Source organism: Calidris pugnax, unplaced genomic scaffold (genome assembly GCF_001431845.1).
Source record: "Calidris pugnax isolate Ruff unplaced genomic scaffold, ASM143184v1 scaffold48, whole genome shotgun sequence".
NCBI lineage: Eukaryota > Metazoa > Chordata > Aves > Charadriiformes > Scolopacidae > Calidris > Calidris pugnax.
Window position 1 is genome coordinate 489,239 of NW_015090787.1, and position 22,036 is coordinate 511,274.

General features: G+C 56.3%; 1 protein-coding gene across 4 annotated transcripts; it reads right to left on the reverse strand.

Annotated features, from left to right (window-relative positions):
- Window positions 1–8,269, reverse strand: UPP2 (uridine phosphorylase 2). 4 transcript variants are annotated; one of them, XM_014966509.1, is made up of 8 exons: window positions 8,132–8,269; window positions 6,951–7,011; window positions 6,194–6,311; window positions 5,100–5,258; window positions 3,036–3,150; window positions 2,216–2,425; window positions 535–681; window positions 1–240 (listed from the first exon to the last, which is right to left on the reverse strand). In XM_014966509.1, the coding sequence occupies exons 2-8, from the start codon at window positions 6,974–6,976 to the stop codon at window positions 77–79; spliced, it is 939 nt and encodes a 312-aa protein (XP_014821995.1). In that variant the 5' UTR covers window positions 6,977–7,011; window positions 8,132–8,269; the 3' UTR covers window positions 1–76. The 4 variants fall into 4 exon arrangements, with proteins under 4 accessions (XP_014821995.1, XP_014821996.1, XP_014821998.1 ...); XM_014966510.1 differs by lacking the exon at window positions 8,132–8,269 and having other exon boundaries at window positions 6,194–6,308; window positions 6,951–7,158; XM_014966512.1 differs by lacking the exons at window positions 6,951–7,011; window positions 8,132–8,269 and adding an exon at window positions 6,422–6,905 and having other exon boundaries at window positions 6,194–6,308.
- Window positions 8,270–22,036: the final 13,767 nt, after the last annotated feature.

Genomic DNA, 22,036 nt, shown 5'->3' on the forward strand with positions numbered 1-22,036 from the left:
GGTGGGTGCTGCAGACCCCTTCCCGGTGTGGGGGTGCAGACCCGCTCCGTGTCCCCTGCTCCCGCTGGGTGTCCCCTCAGGGTGTGGGGAGAGGCGTCCGTGGCTGCAGCCCCAGGCGCTTCCGGATGAAGGCTGCGATGAGGCGCTGGGGCCGCCGCTGGAACTCCCCCAGCAGCGCGCGGGGGGCGCGGATCTGGTCCCCCTCCAGCCGGTCCAGCAGCGTCACGCAGACCACGGCGGCTGCAGGAGGGCCAGAGGCTGGTTACCCCCTGTGAGACATCACACCCCCCAAAACACTGCCCCGCGGGGAGGGAGGGGGCCCTGGGGTATCGCCTGGGCTGAGGCTGGCAGAGGGGCCGGGGGAGTCTGGTTTTGTTGTGTCCAACATGCGCTCAGGCCTTTTAAAACAAACCTGGGTTTTATTGTTTGTTTTAGTGTACTTTTCTAGTGGAAATGTGGTTTTGGCTGTTGGGAGGTGTGGATCTCGCACCAAACGGAGCCCGGGGGGGGTGAGGGGGGCGCGGGAGGACTCACCTCTGAGGCCACACAGCCCGCACAGGGCAGCGAACGCCGTCGACTCCATCTCGATGTTCCTCACGCCGGCATCGTAAGCTCTTCTGAGGTACTCTAACTTTTTTTCACTGGAAAAAGAGCAGAGCGCTCCGTCTAATCTCCCCTGACCTGGGGAGGAAGCAGAGAGGTGTCACTGCCGTTTGCCATCACCCTCACGGGGGCAGGTTCAGACAGGGAGCCCGGCAGCACCCCACATCTGTCTGAACCCACCACCCGTTCCTTTGAGCAGCTTCTGGACTCACACCAGCCCCGGTGCGTCTCTGTCCGGGGGAGGGAAGGGCAGGTTTAACGTTAGTGCAGCGGGAGGCAGCCCCCGGGGTGGGCAGTGCAGGGGGCATTTCACCCCGTGGGGCAAGTCCTGGCAGCTCCCTGAGGTCCACGGCACAGGGAAAGTCTGCTGGGTTAAACCCCAAAAATGCCAAATTCCCATGGAAGAGGGGCACAGCAAGCTGTGCAGGGTGGGAGAACGGGGGAGAGGAAAAACCCCTTAATTCAGGTTTAATTGTTCTTAAGGGGCTGGGGCGGATGGCAGGCGGCTGGAGCCCGGCCCGGGTGGCACTGGCACTGGCTGGGGACCTGTGTCCTGGCTCACTGCCACCGGTGCCACTGCTCCCCCCCGATCCCCCCGCAGCCTGGGCATCGCTGTGGGCAGGACCCGGGGCTCTGCGCAGTGCATCCAGGTACAGGCACCCATCCCCACCATCTCCCTGGATGCCATGGGTGGCTTTGGCCATCCTGCAGCCACCCCTGGGTCCCCAGGGCACCCGGTGCAGCTGCTCCTCTGGCAGGCGTGCAGAGGGCTCTGTGCCAGCAGAGGAATACCTGCGGAGTGCTGGCCGGGGCCGAGCACCTCCTTTCATTGCTCTTCCTACTGCTAATCCTCTCAAATGGCTTTTTGTTTAAATAAAACATGGCCTTGAGCAGTACACAGATGGTCGCGTTTGCAAGCAGATCCAAAGGTTTATAAATAGTCCTCAGATTATTAATTCTTCATTTATTACATTTCATCTACTCGGCAATCAGCACTTAATTTTGCAAAGGAAACGGTTCCAGAGTAACCAAAGTTTGTTTACGTAAATGGCACACGCTTCCTGACATTTTTCTCCTGTTTGGTAGTTCTGAAGTTACAATCCTGTTGTAGGAAACAGCTCGGTGTAACCCATCTGCTGTGCTGGCTGCGGGGCTGCGGGCCAGGGGCTGTGTGCTTTCTGGGGTGCAGACACCACCCGCCCTCGGAGGGTCTGGGACTGTGCTGGGCTCCCCTGGAGCGGCGGGGCTGGGGGCAGCAGAGGTCCCGGGACACCTGCATTATCCCAGGGGGCTCCCACTGCTGGGTGGATCTTCACTCCAGATCCACCACCAGCTGCAGCAGCGCTGGCCTTGCAGGTGACCTGACAGAATTTAACTGTCAGAAGCACAAGAGACCAACTGGCCTCGCCCCGGGAAAGCGCTGCAATCAGTATTACGTGTTGTGGAGCCAATCCTGCTCTGACCTCTGAACGGGCTCTGACGGATCAGGAGGGGCTGCTCCTGCAGCCCTGCTCGGGCTTGGGTAGGGTGGGGAGTTTTGTTTTGCCGACACAGGAATGCAAAGGCTTGGCAGGATGTCTGGGGGAGGGAGGGCCATCAGAGATGGCTTTACCTTCGTAGAAGTCGTAGGTGCACATGGTGTGGCCAATGAGCGTGGGGAAGTCGGGGGTCTCCTTGCTGCAGGCGAGCAGTTCCTGCGCGAGGTCCTTGTCCAGCTCGGTGCTCCTCACCACCACCTCGCCCAGCACCGCCTGCTCGAACCGCGGCTCGAAGGAGGAGTCCAGCGCCGTGTCTGTGATCACAACAGAGCCGGCCTCCACCCCTGGGAAAACAAAGGCTGAGGCTAAGCCAGGGCTCGTAACACTTGTGACCCGCTGCAGAACTTCGGCATGACAGGAAGACCTCTCTAGATGTGTGTGACTGTGGGGCGGTTCTTCGTAGTGAGTAAACCAGGTGTGAGAATAACTGAAAGGCATGCAGTGGCACAGACGTATGGTAAAATGTACGGAGTCAGCAGCGATGGGGGACTGTGGGACCGAGCTGAGCCAGAGTGTTTTAGTTGCCTCTGGCTTCAGAGACCAAGTCCCACCACCAGCTTGTGCAGGCGTGACCACGGGTCCCACCAGCAGGGAGGACTGCGGGCGCTGGGAGGGCCGGGAAGATCTCAAAGGGTGAGAGTGACTTCCAGTCAGTGTGTTCCCTTGGAAGGCATTCCCAGCTGTTGGAATCCAAGGCCTTTGTTCATTATGAACTGTGTGCTCTGCTCAGCCAGTCACTAGAAGTTTGCTGGGTTTTAACGCAAACCAAAGTATCATGTTGTTTGATACTTGGGGACCTGACAAAATGCTAAGGCTCATAATTACGTGACCTATTGCTGAGAGCTCTTTTTTTAATAGCTTTTTTTCTCAGAAGACAGCCCATGGATAGCTTACCTAAGCCTCCAGAAGTACCGATGCGTATAATAGTGACGTCTCGGCATTTTGCATGGTGCAGCAGCTTGATGAGCTCGTGAAGCATGATGGAAATGGAAGGGATTCCCATCCCGTGCTGTTGGGAGGAGAGAACAGAGAAACGTCATTCCCCGTGATGCTGCGGCAGGTGACAGGTATGTGACTGCCACAAGCTCAGCGTTACACTGCAGCCTCTTCCACTGATGAGGCCAACAGAGATTTTTTAAGGGGGGAGAGACATCTCAGGGTCTTTGCAGCCTGTCCAGGTAAAGCGTCTGACCCTCTCCTCCTCCCCTTGGTGCTTTTGAGGCTCTTGTCCATAGAGCTGCCCTTCATCCCTGGGACCAGTACGTTGGGTGCGCAGATGGTGTGTCTCCTTCAGGAGAGGTCTCTCCAAATGCATCTCGACAGCCGAATGCTCCCAGACCTTCCCCTGGTGTTGGCCGTCCTCATGCTGTGTGCTGAGTTTCATTCTTGTCGTGTCCCACTCGTGCTCTTGGGGTGGTGAATGTCAGTGAGGACAACCCCAGCCTCCGGGTGCCCGGGTGCCCCCAGCCCGTCCTCACCCCACGCTGGAGCACCTCTGCCCATGTTGCTGGGCACGAAGGAGCACGGGTGGTTCCTGCCCCTGGGTAAGGACCAGTTTCAGGCTCAGGGGTTCCACGTGAAGCCTCATGCCTCACAGGCCCCCTCTCCCCCTCCTGCCTCATCTCACCCACTTCTCTTGGCTTCACCTTTGAAACCAAAAGGCGTTTGATGGCGGGGGGCTCATTTCTTCCCCATGAAAAAAGCCTCACATTTGTTTGTGCTCCGGTGTTCAAAACCCTGAGGGAAGCGTATGTAGAGAAGCTCCCTTGGTTTAACGTCTGCAGTCGGTTTTCCTGTTGCTTCGTCTCGTTCCGCCTGGCTGTGAGACTGACGGTCTGTCAGGCTTGTATCATCTTTTAAATATGAAAACATTTTGCGTGTTGTTATTCTGGAACATCAGCCTGACTTATTTGCCAATGCCTGAAAAATTTATTCTCATTGTAAATATTCAAAGCAGGAGACCGTGTTCCTGCCTCCGGTATGTTGGAGTTCATTTCTGTCTCTAAGCAACTTGCAAAAATGCGGTGTTGGCAGCTGCTGGGCACCAGGCGCTGGGGGAGGCTCTGCCCCACGTCCCCTCCCCGGGACCAGCCCGGGGGGCGATGGCTTCTGCGCTGGCACAAAACCCCTGCATGGCCCGGAGCTCAGCGTCGGCTTCTCTTCCAGCTGTGTCCCAGCTGCTGCCAGAGCGGGGAGTGGCAGAACTCGAGGGCTTTTCCCCCTTGGGTCCTGTCAGATTGATTCCCTCAGGCTTCTCCGTCGGTCGGGTTGGGCTTGGTTTGGTTTGGTCCAAGGGTCCAAAGGTGAGCTCCGTGGTGTGAGTGATGCTGTCTCCTCTGGATCACATTTAGTACTGATCTTGTGCCTGAAGAAATGAAGGCAGGACCGAGCCTTGGGGTGTGAGCACTCACCTCTCACTGCCTTTGTGCAGTGCCAAGCGTACTGCTGCTCTTAACGAAGAATTAATAATAAAGCAAGGTTTTTACTTTAGAGCTCATGTCAGCGTAATACTTCCAGCAATATTTCATAGTTCATGCGTGGTGGGAAGCGGCCTTTGCCTCCCAAACTGCCAGGCTGCTGAGCTGGGCAAAATAATGTGCGTGTTCATTTTTAATATGATGTTTTTTGAACTCAACACGTAGGGTGCTGGGAATCGGCATTCACACAGGGGAAGCTTGGCCACGGCTGAAAGGTTGCGCTGCTGGTGGCGGCTGAAAACTGGAAAGGGGGGGAAAATCTGCTTGTGGGTGTTGCGGGAGATGGAGAAAGGAAGTGGTGGGGCTGGCCTGGCCACCCTCCCTGCGGCTGGGGGCGACGGGGTCCCCACGGTGGGACCAGGCTGGTGGCAGCAGACCCTGGGGTCACCGCGAGTGCCCGGGATGGAAACCATGTGCGTGGTGGTGCAATGTGTGGTGGTGTGGTGCGTGGTGGAGCGGTGTGTGGTGGCGCGGTACTTACGCTGATGGAGAGCACGGGCCCCACGCGGTACATGGCGTATCGGTCGGTCCCCGCACAGATGTCTGCCAGCTCCTCCCCGTCGCCCGCCAGCCCCAGCTCCCGGTGCATGAACTGGGCAAACGCCCTCATCCTGTTGGGGCTGCCGCCAACGCAGACAAACTGCACATAAAACATGAACGGGTTGGTATTTTTTAGCCCAAATAGGTGCTGAGACTCAGCCCCAACGTGGCGGTGGGGGCTGCACCGCACACACCTCCCCGCAGAGCGCAGGGATGCCGCTGCCCCGCAGGCAGCCGAGGGGCGTCAGAGTGACTGCGGGGCTCAAAAGCAGGAGTTAAGATTAAAACCGAGCTGTTACTCCTTTTAGGGCTCGGTGCAGGCAGCTGTACAGCTGCACATACTCGGGTATCAGTCCTAGGCCAAGAAAATCTAAAATAGTTTCACTGCAATGCATTCAGCAAATTCAGGCTGTTAGTGTTCCTACTGACAGCAAAGCAAAGCCAGATGTTAGAGTAGCTCCTCGTTTAATTTATTCTATCAGCAGCGCCAACTGCAATTAGCGAGCACTGCTCATGACACAGAGGCCGTAAAGTCAGGGAGGAAAAAGGACAGATTTTACATATTGAAGGGAAAGATGCTCCCCGAGCGCAGGCGGGGGCCGGCGTGCGGCTGCAGGGGCAGTGTGGCTCATCCGGCAGCGCAGGGCAGCGGGAGCCGGGACGTGGCACGGGGCTGTGCCAGGCTCCAGCCCTCACCCGGGCACCGCGGCTCTTCCCCGGCGCAGGGAAGAGGATGCAGAGGTGTCAGGCTGGCTTTGGCAGCAGGTCTCGGCCAAAAATACATCCTCTTTCCCTTGCCTCCAGTAGATGATGATCAGATGCTTTGGACAAATGCTTCCCCCGTCTGTCCTCCAGCACGGGGACCAGTACGGAATCAGGTTTGACAGAGCCACAGGGTTTTACAAGGATAATTTTCTATTGGGATTTCTGCCCGAAAAAAGCAAGGACGGATGATGTCACTGCCCCAGGTCGCTGAGTCCCTTTGCCCAGCAGCCAGTCCCTGCTCCCAGCCTGGGCTTTGTGCCTGCTGTTTACCTTGATGTCCCCAAACATTGCCGGCAGGTTGTGCGTCTTCGTCCCCAGGTCCAAGTGATACAGAATGTCCTCCTCCAGCGCGTCCAAGTGCGGGTTTTTGATGTGGACGAGCCCACTGCTGCAGGAGACACGAGGGTGAGGACGGGTCAGGGGCACTGGGCAGTGCCCAGGGATGGGGACAGGGCAGGGGGGGCACGGGGTGACCGGGGGGCCCCGCCAGGGACACACATTGCACTGGTGTCGGGGAAGGGACGGGGACGAGCCAGCTCTGCGGGGTGCCCGGGATGGCTGCCCGGCTGTCAGAGCCCTGCTGTCACACGAGCTGTCCTCCTCCTCACGTCCAGCGCTGTCAGAAACCTCTTCGGCATCTCTCTCGTTAGGTTGGCGTATTTGGCACAAAACGTTTCTCCATATTTATCATCAATTTTGTCAATGGCGACCTTAGCTCTGCCTTTCGTATAATTCTGCCAGAAATATCTAGTGGGTAATGTACTGTGCTATTTCGTACGTGACAGCTTATTAAGCTCTTAGCGAGTCGGGATTTTATATTTATATTGTCCCAAATAACTGCCTAGCAGTACAAGTACAAATTAAACCCAAACTCTGCAGGCAGCGGGGGGGCGGTTTGCCTTCCTTTCCACGTGCTTTAATAGATGGAAAGCATCTGAGCAACAATACAGGTCAACTTTTATAAATAAGGCTTAAACAAAAGCCGGAGAACGTTCTTCTTGTCTTACTAAAACAAATTGGGACTCACCCGGCGTAACCTGTTGTTTCAGTCATATCGCCTCCTCCAGAGTCAGCTGAAAGCGATACCTCTGCGGGAAAGGCAAAAAAACAGCCTGCTGTTTCCCCAGCTGCGGGGTGTCAGGGCTGGGAAGAGGTTTCCAGGGGCTCTGCAGGGGGTTAAATACCCTCTGGCTTTGTGTGTGGCTCCCAAGATCAACAGTCTGGCCGGTCCCCTTTGCCCCATAGCTGCCAGAGGTGACCCCGGGGGGGCTGCCCCAGGGGGGCTGCCCCGGCGGTTTGTCCCAGATTGGCTGTTTTTGCAGGTGTGTCACCCCTCCGCCGGGGCCAGGGGCCACTGACCCGCTTGCCCTCTGGCCAACGGGGTGGCCCGGGCGCGTGGCAGGCACACGTGCCGTTCTTGGGGTGCTGAGGGGCCTGGGGAGCCCCCACGGATGCTGCCCCGTGGTCTGAGACCCGGGCAGGGGCCGTACAGCCCCTGCCCGGGTCTCAGACCACGGGGCAGCATCCGTGGGGGCTCCCCAGGCCCCTCAGCACCCCAAGAACGGCACGTGTGCCTGCCACGCGCCCGGGCCACCCCGTTGGCCAGAGGGCAAGCGGGTCAGTGGCCCCTGGCCCCGGCGGAGGGGTGACACACCTGCAAAAACAGCCAATCTGGGACAAACCGCCGGGGCAGCCCCCCTGGGGCAGCCCCCCCGGGGTCACCTCTGGCAGCTATGGGGCAAAGGGGACCGGCCAGACTGTTGATCTTGGGAGCCACACACAAAGCCAGAGGGTATTTAACCCCCTGCAGAGCCCCTGGAAACCTCTTCCAGTCTTGAAGATGTATTTTGGTGCTGGTGAGGTCCTGTGCTCGGGACCCCCAAACTGACCCCCTCTCTGTGCCCAAGCAGCCTGGGTTGCCCCCCCTAAGGGAAGCTGATGTCCCCCCTCCCCTATGTCCCTTGTGCAGTAGGTGGTCGTCCCCTCCTCCATCCCACATCCCGCATCTCCGGGACCCTGGGCTGAGTGCTGGGCTGGGAAAATACACATCCAAGCCCTTAAAAATTGCAAAATGGCCTATAAAAAAAGCAAATAAGCGTTACAAGAAAAGTGTAAATTGGGTATCTCGGCAGAGGGAGGGTCAGGGTGGATGTGGGGAGGGGTGGGAGCGGAGCCCGCACAGATATTTCTGACTTGCTGGAGCCGTACCAAAGTCAGGCTGGGATGGTTTCTCGGCTCTGATGAGGTTCTCCCCTCCCCGGATGCTGTTAACATATGTCTGCCAAAGATGACTGATTACTGATGCTCCGCAGCACTCCTGAAGAGTACGAATCTGGAGTCTCTTTTTCCTTTCTGAGCGCACCAGATTGCGCCGTGAGGAACAGGGGAAAAACTTTCCTTAGGGATACACACATCTTCCTCCCGCGGCCTTCATCTGCCTCACTCACCCGGTGCAATCGCTGGGTTTTCCAGCATAAAACTCAGTGTTTCGGGCACGTTGCAGTTAATGCAGTGATCGTCGTGCAGATCTTTACAGTTTGTCCAATTAGCATTACTTGATTTGCAGAATTCAATGGGAAGGTTTGTCCCTGACAAACGGCAGCTGGAAACACTCCGGGAGGTGGGATCCCACTTTGGGCTTCCCACGGCTTTGCTGGGACCCCTGGGATGGGACTGTTGGGTGGGGGGGAAGGGGGCTCTGCCCCACGCCTGCCCTCAGCATCCCTGGCTCCCTGAGGGAATGCCGGCCCCCCCAGGGGAGCAGAGCCAGAGGGAGCCCCCGAGTGCGGGGGACTGAGGCTGGGGCAGTTCCCCGACCATCGTTAAGAGGCTAATTTGGCACATGGGGCCCGTATTATCGTTGGTGACGCAGGAGGGAGAGGGAACAGCTTGTGCCTGGAGCCCAGATAAGTCCGTGGGATGAGTGGGCACGAAAATCACCTGCTGGTGAAGGGAGCGCAGCTGAAAGGGAAGGGAAGCACCAGTCCCTCACCCCGTGCCAGCGTTTTCTGATGGGTTCAATGCCAACTTTGCAGTTCGTGGCCCTGAGGGGGTCCAAGGAGGAGGGTCCTTGCTCTCCCTCCGGCACGGTGGTGCCTCGGCCCCCGTGGAACACTGGCCGTGCAGGGGGTGAGCACACTGCGGGGCAGGGGCTTCGCTGGGGAATGAGCAGCCAGCGGGGCTGGAGGGAAGGGCCCGAGTTGGCAGGACAGTGGGTGGACAGACAGACAGACAGGTTATTGTCACAGGAGTGACGCTGTGGCAAGGCGGGGAGCGTGTGTGTCCCCGGCGGTGCTCCTGCTGCCTTGGTGTGTCACAGCAGTGTCCGTGTGTCCCTGTGTGTGTCCCCCGGCGGTGCTCCCGCTGCCTTGGTGTGTCACAGCAGTGTCTGTGTGTCCCTGTGTGTGTCCCCTGGCAGTGCTCCCGCTGCCTTGGTGTGTCACAGCAGTGTCCGTGTGTCCCTGTGCGTGTCTCCCGGCAGAGTGCTGCTGGACACCCCTGGCACCCCTGCACCCGCACGGTTATAAACTCTCTCACCATAAAATAATTTCCCGGAGCTTCTTCAGTTGAATATTTACTTATGAACTAAAAATAATATTCGTGTGCCCCCAGCTGCCATTCATGACATCCTTGCCTGGTGGCCAGTGAAAGCCCATCCGTGACTGGCCACAGCCCGGCCCCAGGCAGGACCCCCCGGCGTGGGGCAGAGGGGGGTGGTTTTGGAGGGTGGCCCTGCTGAGCGAGCAGAGACAGAAATCCTCTGGATCCCGCACAGGTGGGCTGGGAAACCGTGAGTAAGCAATGTTCCTGGTGGTGTTTGTCCCTGCTGCGGTCAAGGTAAAAGCAACAAGCGTGTTCTTTTTAAGTAAACATGACTGCACCCAGGGAAACCATTGACTCCTGCTTTCGGCTTCCCAGAACTGCTGCTGGCGGGGAGGGACAGCGGCTGTGCGTGTTTCCCTGCCTCCCTCCAGGCAGGTCCGTTTGCTGCCTGCTCCGTACGAAAAGTCCCTTGTCTTTAGTTTCCTCCTTAGAGATTACTCTTCCTGTGGCTGTTCTCCTTTAGGATGGCTTTCAGTGATATCCCAAACTGAAGTGTGGCTGTTCCTCCCTCACCCACTGCAGGTGCGGGCACAGTTTGCCCTCCTGCTTCATGGCAGACTGCTTGCCAGGCTGCAGGAATGGAATGGAATGGTTTTCAGTTGAAAGGGACCTACAATGATCACCAATTCCAACTGCCCGTTTCCTTCTTTTAGGAGGCAGGGTCAGGGAGTGGGGATGGCAAGATGCAGAGACCGTTGCCCTGAGCGAGTGTTTGTTTGTGAGTGATTGGGAGCTAAATTCAGGCTCTCGGGGTGCCAGGCGGCAGAGCCGTAAGCATATGTGCTGAAGGATGACAAATAAAGCAGGATGAAGCATTCGGCAGAGTACCATATGGTAATCTAGACAGGCTCTCAGCAGGAGAAGAGCCTGGGAGAGCCAGCACTCCTGCACCCATCCAACACCTCTAGTCATGCTAAATGCTATTTTAAAACAGAGAGCCGCCTGTCAGCCTCTGCAGGGCAGGGAGATGTTGTGTCCTGCCCGAGCTGCTGCAGCGGCTGCTCCCAACAAGCCCCGGCAGTTTCCTCTCGAGCCGGCTCCTCTCTGGTGTCTCTCCCCTTGCGACGCGCTGCTCTCTCGCTGTGAGAGAGGTGATGCTCCCCGGGGCTGGGGACCCTCCCGTGTGCCACCGGCAGCCCCTCGCACACCCATGCCGGGCTGGGCAGGAGGGGACAGATTGTGCTCGTGGCGGGAGCAGGGTCTCCAGCGCTGGCACAGCAGGGAGAGCCAGCCTGGCCTCGCACCATGCACTGCTGTCAGCTTTTAAATTAGCAGTTCTGGTTCGTTAGCAGAGAGTTGATGAAAATTCACGATCGAAGAGATGTCTGGTGCATTCCTCTAGCGGTGATTTCTGGCAACCTGCGTGAAAGAGCAGAAGAAGCGCTGGGGAGAGCTTCTACCTGACAGAAACACGGCTGTGTGCCAGCACACAGAGCTCTGCCCCTTCCCTTCCCTTCCCTTCCCTTCCCTTCCCCTGTTTGCTCTGATTCTTTTTTTCCCCTTGTTTATTATTGGTATAAATCTGCTCCTGGCTTTGGGAGAAGTCAGTAAAGTGCTCTCTGAAGAAACCAGGCACCGTAAATCCTCGGGGCCCGCGAGTAACTGCAGCTTGTCAGGACACGTTTTCCCCCGAGGTGAAACGTTGTCATAAACCCATTTATTCCAGGCAGAAATCAGCCGCCTGACGAGCCTGGCTATTCGGGGAGCTGCTGAGCCCCCAGTCCCTGTGCTGGAGCCAGGTCCCCGTTGGCAGCGCCGGAGGGGCTGAGCACTGCTGTGTCGTCACAGGGATGTTTCTTAAGAGCCGTGGAGGAGGTTGAGTCTCTTTTCCCTCTGTAGCCTTGAGCACGGTGTGCTGGCTCCCTCCCCGGGCCGGGCAGCCGCTCTGCCCGCTCTGCAGGCACCTTTCTGCCCAAATCCTGCCCACGGGTGGCAGCCGCACATGCTGGGGAGCTGCTGGGGAAAAGCTGCTCGGGTTGGGTTCAAACCTGCTGGTTTCTGGCCAGAGCCAGTGCTGGCTTTGCTGTGATAGTGTGGGGTACTGCCCTGGCAGTGTGGGGCGCTGCCCTGGCAGTGTGGGGTGCTGCTGTGGGAGTGTGGGGTGCTGCTGTGGGAGTGTGGGGCGCTGCCCTGGGAGTCATAAGCCGTCTGCTCCCCTGTGCCTCTTCCTATGGGACTCAGCTGCTCCGCTCCTTCACAAGCCGTGGGTCCGACATCGCAGCACCTCTCGGTGTGCTCCATCCACGGCAGCAGCCCCTGCCCGGGGGCTGCCCCCCTTCTGCCGAGCCACCAGCCCTCCCCATGGCCCTTGGTTGACTGCTGAGAGCACCCACAAAATGCACAGATGCAGGTGGGTAAGAGGCTGCCCGCTCTGCTGAGAGGGAGCAGGGAAGCGGCTCTCCCTCGCCCGAGGGACTGGCTGGGGTGAGAGCATCCCTGGGCTGGGGGTGCTCCCCGGCCCTTGCACCACCAAACGGGCTCCCCTCTGCTTGCCCCCTTCCTGCCCAGCGCTTTCCTGCTCCCCAGGCTCTGGGCTCTGAGTCCAGATGGTGCCTCTTTGGTTTTTTTCCTTTTTTTTTTTTTTTTTTTTTAAGATGGGTATTTTTATCCTTTCATCCTTCCCTCCCTGGGCCTGTGGGTGCACGTTACAGACGCCGGTGCCTGTGGGTGCAGGCAGGAGGAGGGAGGGCTGGGAGGGGATTTCGACCACAAAAAGGCAAACGACACAGGGTTCATGAAGCCGCTGTTCCTGTCGAGCCCAATCACGGCTCAAAAACAGGATGAGAAACGATTCCTCTTCAGGCAATGAACGGGGATTTGGCTGACCGTGCCCCAGCCCCGTCCCCTCCAAACCTGCTGCTCCTGCCCCCAGGCTGATGGGGGGCTGGAGCGTGGGGGGTGAGCTGGCCCCCAGCCCCGGGCAGTGTGGCTGGGCTTGCTGGTCACTGCTGTGTCACTCTGCGAGCTAAATTGGTTAGGATCTGAGCTTTCTCTTTGGGCAGCTGCTGGGGCGGTTTCCTACACCCCGTGGAGGGTGAGGGGCTTCCAGGCAACACCAAACCCACGCTGGCTCCATGATTTTAAAATGAGGTGTCCAGACCTCACCTTATCCAAGTTTATCGAGATGGAAACACGTGAAGGGAATGAATGCTGCTTTCAGAGGAGGTGTCCTGGTCCTGCCGGTGCTGGCTCTGCGGTTCAGTGCCTCCTGGATGCACGTGTAGGAGCACTGCAAAACCATCCCACCCTTCCCCCCTTTTCCCCTCACCCAGTTCAACCAAACAGGCTTGAAACCTGTATTTTTTTTTATTTTTCAGACAGTTCCTTTCCTTTTCCCTGCATGTATTGTCATTTCTCTCTGTTTACACATCTCCTTCCTTGTCCTTGGCCATGTGTCCCCATGGCCTTTCCCCTTCTCCTCCTCGGAGAAAGCCAGCTGTTCTGCAGAATGCACATGTTAGTTACATACCCATTGGCCATCCCAGAAACTCCCGACCTCCGTAGGGTGCCACGTGCCAGGAAAAAAGACAGTTTTAGCTGCAGAAAGAGCACTCTCTTGTGAATTTCTTCGTGTTGTACTCAAATCCCTCTGCAGTGCAAGAATTCTGTTTCCTGCAACTGCTGAACGTGAGAGCTCACTGCAGGGCAGCCGCAGCCGCAGCCGCCTGTGGGGAGTGTTGGTGTGATGTTTCTGGTGGGTGTGAAATGGGACATTCGACAGCCCCTACATCTCTTGAGGCAGGACTTCAGATAAATTACTTCTCAGACCCAGAACCAGCCCTGACTTACCTGGGTTTAAATCTGGACCGATTCAGCTGAACCAAGTGCGATTCCTGTGCAGTGACTCCCTGCCTCTGAAACGTCCTCACACCCAGGTATTTGGGGCTGACCCCAGGGGCTGGGGACACCGTGGTGGCACGAGGGGGTGCAGATAGAGTTTGGAAGGGAAATGGGGCTCGACAGCACCCCGTGGGCTGGGGCTGCTGGTGACTTTCACACAGACCATTTTCCCATGGTAAAGGGCCAATTTGTCAAACGCAAATACATTTCAGCGAAAGCAGTCCATTTTTGATGAATTTCCACCTCTGTAAAATACCCAAACAAAAAATGATTCATTAGTGCCGTCCCAGGCTGACACTTTCAGAACGTGATGTCTAGGTTGCCACGGAGGAGCTTCATTACTTTGAAATATATTTCCTTTTCCACTAGAAAAGGCCATTTCTAAAAAGTTGAAAAGGAGCACAGCTCTTTGAAACACTGAAATATCCATCCCTACCCTGAGCCAGCTCTGATTTTAGGAGAAATACTGAAACTTTAACTTCCTCTCAGTTTGGGGACAGACATTAACTGGTGCTCCTGGCAAGAACGTTGTTTTGTCCCCGCGCAGCAGGCACACAGCCCCACATCCCTCCTTTCTTACCGAAAACATGACAGGCACTGCCTTCGGAGTTCCTTCTTAACTCTGCTGTGCTCTGACCTGGACAGATCCTGCAGGGAATTAACCCCCTGAGTTCAGCAGCCATGGGACCAGCTCGAGGACATCTCTGGGGTGGACCCGGGGCCGAGGGTGGGGACGTGGGGCTGCCGGACACGGGCCACCCTGCTGGCCAGGGGGTGAGCCCCTCGCCATCGCAGCCTGGGCACCTCGGCCCGGCCACAGCGGTGTCTGACGTAAGAGGCTATTTCTAGCTATGCTGTATTTCTAATACCTAATAATATTTTGCATCTTATTTGTGTGAAAAGGTCAGGGTCAAAAGAGAAAGGCTGCAGTGGGAGGCAGAGCTCCTCAGCACCCTGCCTTTGGAGGCAATAGTGTGTCATACGTCAGTGCAGCTCCCATGGGTCTGCACTGTCTATGAAAAAGTATTCTAAAATATCTTAATTATAGGCAGAAAACATTAAGCTTCATAAGATAAAGTGCAGGGCAGGTCTGCAGGGAGCACATAAATCTCTTTGCCCATCTGCAGCCAGTGGTGAGATCCCACACACCAGGGGTGTCCCCATGTCCCCAGAGGGGCTCGGGCAGCTGGGGACATGGGGCAGGGAACCCCCCGGCTCTGAACTGGTGCTGAGGTGTCCCCAGAGGGTCTTTGGCAGCCAGAGGGGGCTGGGAGGGTTCTCCCTGGCAGCCTCGAGGGAAGGTCTGCTGGTCCCAAAGCTGGGGCTCTGGGGAGCTGGCCTGGCTTTTGTCTGCCCCATCCCTCCTGCTGCTCCTCACCACGCAACACCAGGGCTGGTCACGGCAAAATGGACTTCTGTTCCTGATTGTTGGTGCCGAGGAAAGAAAGGATCGCTAATGAGTGAGTTAATGATGAATTCTACATCCTACTTGCCAGGAGTTAATTTTCTGAGGCTTTTTCAGGTGCCTTTCAGCCCGTGCGGAGCGAGGCTGGAAGGGAAGGAGACAGGTGCCACCTTGTGTGGAAATGCCTCCTCCTGCAGCCCGCACGGAAAAACAATCTCGCCGCCTTTTTTTTTTTTTTAAATCCCCAGTTCAGGTCTTTGATAAACTCTTCAGTTATCAGTGAAATGCAGCCAGCTCTTTATTAGACCACTCCAGCTCTTTAAAAATGCACAGCGGCACGGAACCGCTTTCAGAGGCAAAGATGCAGTTTGCATTTTTAACTGCTTTGCCTGTGCTGATGGACCCGGTCCTTTCTGCTCCAACCCAAAAGCCGTTGTGCTTTTCATCGGATGTTTCTGCCTCAGGTAAAAATCAGCCCCGTTGTTGTCTCTAAATAAGGGTGTGTGAGAGCCAACCCACACCCCGAGTCCAGATACCTGGTTTTATTTCAATTTTGCAGAAGTGGGTGCTGGGCATTTAACAACAGCCAGTGCCCCTCCTGGTTCAAACCGCCCCGTATTTATAATGATAAAAAATGGGTGATTGGTTAATAGCCATTCATTCACCACTCCTAACAACACATATGGATCTAGGCTCATGTTTAAAACATTTAGGGAGGTTTCCTGGTTAGGACGCTCATTATTCACGGAGCGGTGTGTATTTTAGCGTTGTAATTACCCAAGGTTAGTTTGGGATACACTCTTGGCTTCACTTTGATCTAGAAGTTATATATCTATATATCTATATATATATATATCTCTATCTAGAAGCTCTCTCCAACTCACTGCAAGGAGGGTGTAGCAGGGGGGGGTCGGTCTCTTTCCCAAGGAACAGGCTATGGGACAAGAGGAAACGGCCTCAGGTTGCCCCAGGGGAGGTTTAGGATGGAGATTGGGAAAAATTTATTTCCCTGAAGGATTATCAATTATCAAATCACTGCCCCTGGTGCCACATCGAGGACGTGCCAGTGGGGCACGAGATGCCCCTGGAAGCTGCCACTACCCACCAGGGCTCGTGCCCCCCAGGGGCAGGACACAGGCCGTTCAGCAGCTTGTGACAGACTGGGAGCTGTGAAGTTAATGGCTCCTTTGCCCACAGGAGATCCGTGGGTGGCTCTCGCCCTCGGGAGCCCCGTGCTGAGCAGGGCAGTGAGGGCTGCATCTCCCGCAGGAGAGGAGACCATGGGGGCAGGGGGACCTGCTCCAGCCTGGGACACCTCACTGCCAGGGAGAGGCTGGGACCTGCTGGGTCGTGTCACATCTCGGGTAATGAGACAAAGGCTCAATACAAATTTAATTAAGTATGCCAGGGTGGACAGCCTACCAATCAGGCCATAGATGAGCCTGATTTCAGCACTCACAGCTTCAGCACAATTTATCTGTATAAGAGCTGTTAACTAATTGCCAAATATCCAACCATAACGTGGCAAGAGTCAGGCATGTGTGTGGTACACGGTCTGCGTGGCTGTGCTTTGCTCTCACACACCTCTCACTTCGCTGAATTCTGAAGGCACTTCCTTTATTTGCCCAGGAGTGGCTGGCAGCTCTGTCGTCTATATCAGTCTCAGACTATCACCAAATCTATAAAGTTTCCTTATTGCCCAAACCAAACCAATCATGTTAAGGCTGGTAGGGCGAAGCACCCTTTTTACAGCAACAACCTGGCTTTATTTCTTTATTTCTGGTGCCACTCCTGTCTGCTGGCAGCAGCTGCCATGGGGAGATGTCCTCCAGCTGTGTGTAGCTGCCCCGTCCCCCCTCCCAGCCCACCCCAGCGCTGCCTGGAGCCCAGCCATGGCGGCAGCACTTTGCTGTGGGACACTCTATTTCAGACACGTTTTATCCCACACGTGACAACCGCGCTCCCAGAAAGGACCCTGTGGATGAGCATCCCCCCAGAGCGCTTCGAGCTGGTCCAGGAGAGCAGGGCACCAGCTGGGCTGTAGCCTCATCCATGCTGGTCGCAGAAGATCTGAGGAACTCTGGGACCTTCCAAAGTGCTTTATTTAAAACATAATGGTGTCTCACAGCACACGCTGCCCTGCACTGCGTCAGGCCCTCTGCCCTCTGCTATATTGCCGGGTTATTTCTGTCACCTCCAATATTAACAGACGTTCTCCCTCTTTCCCTTTCCAGCTGTTCAGAAGTGTCACAGCGAGGAGGCTCTGGTTCCCTGTCCTGACTCAGACGATGAGTTACACGTCTCCCCTTCACCAGCTACTTAGTCAGCTGCTGCAGAGGGAGATACAAATGGTGCCTGGCTTTATGAGAACTGATTTATGAGAACGCTCCTCAGGCTGAGGCTGCCGCCCCTTCCAGCCATCACTTCAGAGGAGCTGCTGGGGACCTGTCCCTTGCTGCTCTGATCTCCTGCCCTGTGCTTCGCAGGCATTGGCACCATGGGCCCTGCTTGGCAGATGTCGCACAAGGGTGGGCCAAGACCTCCCACCCAACACCTCCTCTGACCCCTGGCTATGAATTTGGCGGCTGCAGTCCACTGCTCCTTCCTGTGCCTGCCCTGTGAACAGAAGAGCACGCGGCAAGAGCTGCTCTGAAATACCCGGGGTGGTTTTCCAGCACGGAGCCTGGCCACCACCTCCAAGCAGAAGGCTGAAGAATTCTGGCACGGGGTGGGTCTGTCGGGGTGGTGCCAGCGACAAGACCTTTGAGGGGCTCCTCAGCCCATGGTGAGGTGGGAAGTCCTGGAAAGGACAAGCGGGAGAAGAGAACGCCGGTGGCACAGATGGCTGCTGGCCCCCTGTTTCACTCCTGCAGAGGCGGGGCCTCCCTTGATTCGACCCCAGAGCTTCAGGCTGCAAGGAGACAGATCTGGAGATTGGCTCAAAAACCTGGAGGCTTAAAATGTTGGGCTTTTTTTGCTGCATTGTCTGACTGAGCCTTTGGGGTTTACATCTCCAGCTCCTTGCTGTGACCATGAGGATCAGAAACATCTCTCCTTACCCTTCACAACCCCTGCGGTGCCCACAGTGTCCAGGACCCATGGCTTTGGGATAGCCCCAAACCATTGCTGGGGATGGGATGGCAAGCGATGGTGGGGGGCCACCAGCCTCCCTGGCCCGCTGCAGAGCAGCCGAGCCGACCAGCACCGGGCATGAGGGAGAAACACCCGCAGAGGCAGTGCCCGGGCACAGGCTGCTGGAGACCGGCTTCCAAAGCTCGGAGGCCACTGTAACACAGTGTAAAACAGCAGCAGGAGGAAGAGGCTCTTTGGTAATTTTTAATGTCACCTCAGGCTTCTTCAAAAGCCAGGAACATCTTTATTAGTCAGAGGCATGGCTTCCTGCTTGCCTCGGTGCTTCTGCCCCGCTCCCCTCCTGTGCCCTGTGCTGGGGGGCAGGAGGATCCCGCTGGGCACTGCGGGCTCCACGGGGGGTGAGGAGGAGGAGGGACAGGAGGGACAGGAGGCCACGGGCCAGCTCCAGGGGCACAGACCGTGCCGTGCTTGCCTTCCACCTTGCCTTTCCCAGTGGCTTGTGCAGCCTGACTGCCTGAAATACACGTTACTGGATCAGGCACATTAAACCACTTTCTCTCTGTAATTACTGCCTTTGATTGGAGTCGGGAGCTTGCCCTTCTCACACCTCCTTCCTCCTCAGCTCCATTGCACGGACCCCTTCATGGGCCAGCACATTCCAGATGCAACCAGTACTGGAGCTGGTGCCAGTGGCAAGCAGAGGCTGTGACCAGGGACAGAGGTGATGTGGCCATCACTGCCCTGCGAGGAGGCACTACCTAGGGCAGTGCAGGTGGTCTTTTCCTCCCCCTCCTGGCCCTGCAAGCGTGCCCTGGGCTCCAGTGCTGCCTTGGGGTGTGCTGGGGCCAGCAGCACTCACTGGTCTCAGGGTGTGCTGGTGGCACTCACTGGTCTTGGGGTACACTGGTACCAGCAGTGCTCGTCGGTCTCAGGGTAAGCTGGTGCTGGCAGGGCTCACCAGTCTAGGGGTGTGCTGCTGCTGGTGGTGCTCACTGGTCTGGGGGTGTGCTGGTGGTGCTCACCGGTTTGGGGGTGTACTGGCGGTGCTCACCGATCTGGGGGTGCGCTGGTGTCAGCAGTCACTCCAGCAGGTCCCGCTCAGCCGCTGCGGTGCAGCCGGGCACGACCTCCTCTGGCTGGCACAGACCCGAGGGGAGCGCAGAGAAGGGTTTGGGGAGCCTTCAGCTGGGCTTGGCAACGGGACACCAATAACATGTGTGACGAGCCCTGGAACTTAAATATTTTGCTGCTATAAACGTTAGCAACGAGAGATCTCGTTACATTTAAATGCCAGATGACAGAAGCAGGGGCCAAAAAAAGCACCATCCCCAGCCAAGCGGGAAGAGAAGGGGCCATCGGGGTGCGGGGCCGGCACCGGGCGCGCTGGGACCCCCACGCCGGGCAGGGGGACAGCCCGTCCCTGAGCCCCGGGCAGGGAGGAAGGGGATGGTGTGTGGCTCGGAGAAGCTGCTGAGCTGGGCAGCGGGCACAGGCGAGCCAGCGGGCAGTGGCCCCGGGGAAGAGCTCGCCCGTGTCACGGTCTGGGCGTTTGAAATGGTGAAGAGCTTTGCCGGCTCTTCCAGCCCGCCCTCCCGTGCCCCGGGACTCTGCTGCGGGAGCTCTCAGGGGCCTGAAACTTGGCAGCCGAGGGCTCCCACCCAGCTGGGCAGCGAGTTTAATCCTCTATTTTTCGACATGATTTCAATAAATTCCAGTTGGCTGTTCCTAAATAACACCCGGAGCAGAAAGGAGTTGCACAGCCGTGTGAAGCGAATCCTTGCAATTAGGGAACTTGAACACTTTTTGGTGGGTGTTTTGGTAAAAACAAAGTGTTGCATGTGATCGGTTTGGAAAGCAACGAGGACTAATTACAAGTGCTATTTTAAAAAATGGAATGAGAATGAGTTATGCTGCTGATGCTCAGATGCAAGAACATGGTTTGCTTAATTTAATAACAGCGTGTAATTTGTGTAAAACTGAATTAGTAGCAATTATATGTTATTGTTAATTGCTTGGAGTGGGGTTCTCCTCATTGTGCATCGCACCTGGCTCCCCGCTGCCGCCGCAGCCGCGGGACCAAGGACGGGAAGGTGCGTGAACGAGGAGAAACACGGGAGGTGCTCGGGTCAGGCCCTTCCCGGCGCAGCTGGGACAGCACCCACCGCCTCAGCCCTGTCCTGGCGCTAATTAAACCTCCTCGGAGGAGTTAATGGGAGCGCTGCACGCACTGGAGCTGTCAGGACAGGCCTGGCCGGCTGTCTGCAGCCCCAGCGCGGCTCCTTTGGTGACTCACACGCCTGACTCACAGACGCCTGATGAAATACATGCACTCTCAGTCAAATTTATCATGGCTAAATATTAAAACAAGCTCTTTAATCCCAGACCCGAGTGCTTCCCGGGGTTTTCTCAGCCGCTGTACTCAGAGCGACGTGGCGCTGTACGCTTGGGAAGGGGCAGTGATGCAACCATCGCTGCATTGCACCTGAAAGGTTTGCTTATTTGCATGTATGTGTGTATATATATATATATATAAATTTCCCTAAGGCAGAAGAAAATGCTTCGTGACAAGCAGCAGCTTGGAAGGTCATCTGGATTATTATTCCTGTACCGCAGCTCACCTCCAACACATAAAGCAAAGTCTTTATGGACTGATTTTAATAATGCTAAAAGAGTTTAAAACCTTAGCAATACTCCAAGTAATTATTAGGGAGGCTTTTTCATGTATGGCCTCGTTTCATGTGCTGTAACAAAATTATCTTTTATGGTGTGTTTTAGGAGGAATAATAGTGTTGGTTTGTGGGGTTTTGTGCTGACCAGACCTCGCCCCTGGGCTCCGTGTGGACCCTGAGCCATCCTCCCATGCCCGTCCAGGCAGCAGAGACCCATCCAACAACTCCTTCATCTTCCAAAGATCTCCTCTACGTCATCTTTGAAGTGCGTGAGCTGTTCCTTATCCTACACAGAGCTCTGCAAAGTGGTCTTGAAATTTCAGCTGCTCCAGAGAGAGGCAGAGCTTCTGAAGTACAAAGGGGTTTCAGGTTCCCATGGCAATGGTTTCCAAACAGAGCAGCCGGGTTTGCCGAACGCGCCATCTCCTCGGGAGGGCTGGTTATGTGGAAGGAGGACAGGGTGAACCTGCTCGGCAGCCGCGGGTCTGCTCCACTTGCAATTGTTTTCTGGGGCCCACGTACTTCTAAAGCACATGATATTTGCATTAACTTCCACGGGTTCATTCTAACGCCTGTGTGGCAACTGACACGCACCGTACTCCTTCACACGGACACGCCGTCGTTATAATGCAGACATTACCCAGGAAAAAGGTGCAAGCTGTACAGGGCATGGAGAGAGCAGCTACAGGAGGTATCCTGCCGGGAACTGAAAAGCTCACATTTAACCGTTCTCTGCTCCCCGTACAGCTGTGCAGTCAGCTACGTACAACCACGCTCGTTAAATCCCTAACACCTTTCCTTGGGGGACTGTAAAACACGTGAAAAGCGAGGTGTTTCTCTGCCCTCCCCGCGCCGTCACGGCAGCCATGGCAGGGGAGGTGGCCCCGAGAGCCTCCCCCCACCAGCGGTCCCCGCTCCAAGACACCGCTGCCGGACGCTGCACAAAACACCCTGCCACCACAGTCACCTCAGAGGTCAGCCCTGCTTTTCTCCCCAAACAAACGTTATTGCAGATAAAATTCTGCTCACAGCTGGAATTTCCTATCACCACTTCTGATACTAAGAAAAAAGGCAAGGGAGAGGAACCCGCAGCTGTGGGAAAGCAGTGGTATTTGTGAGGATGCTTATGCCAACGAATAAGACGTGGTATTGACGAGGACAGAAAAATAGTCATGTTTACAGATTATGCTGAGATTACTTCACAAACTTAATTCTTCCCTCGTCTTCACGATTAATTAAAAATCAGCTGGGTGTAGACTGTACGTGATGCAGTTACACTGGCTGTGGGCAGGAGCTGCCGGGTCCCAATTCCAGTCTCTGGCTCCGGTTCCCCCTGTGCCTTTGAAGGAGAGCCCAGCAGCAGCCGCCCCTTAGCGCGCCACGGGGGGTTACTTCGAAAATAACAGTTTCCAAACCCCATGTCGTTCTACCAGAAGTAAAGCAGAAACTTTTCCATGCGAAGCCTTTCCAACCCATGCAGTTTCTCATGCCGCCTGGAAATCC

Excerpts from the sequence above, each read along its gene's own strand:
- UPP2 (XM_014966509.1), bottom strand. The coding sequence starts at position 6,976 with ATGACTGAAACAACAGGTTACGCCGG. Across the intron at positions 6,312-6,950 it reads GAAACAACAGGTTACGCCGG|CAGTGGGCTCGTCCACATCA; the intron begins GTGAGTCCCAAT and ends TGTCTCCTGCAG. Across the intron at positions 682-2,215 it reads CACCTACGACTTCTACGAAG|GTCAGGGGAGATTAGACGGA; the intron begins GTAAAGCCATCT and ends CTTCCTCCCCAG.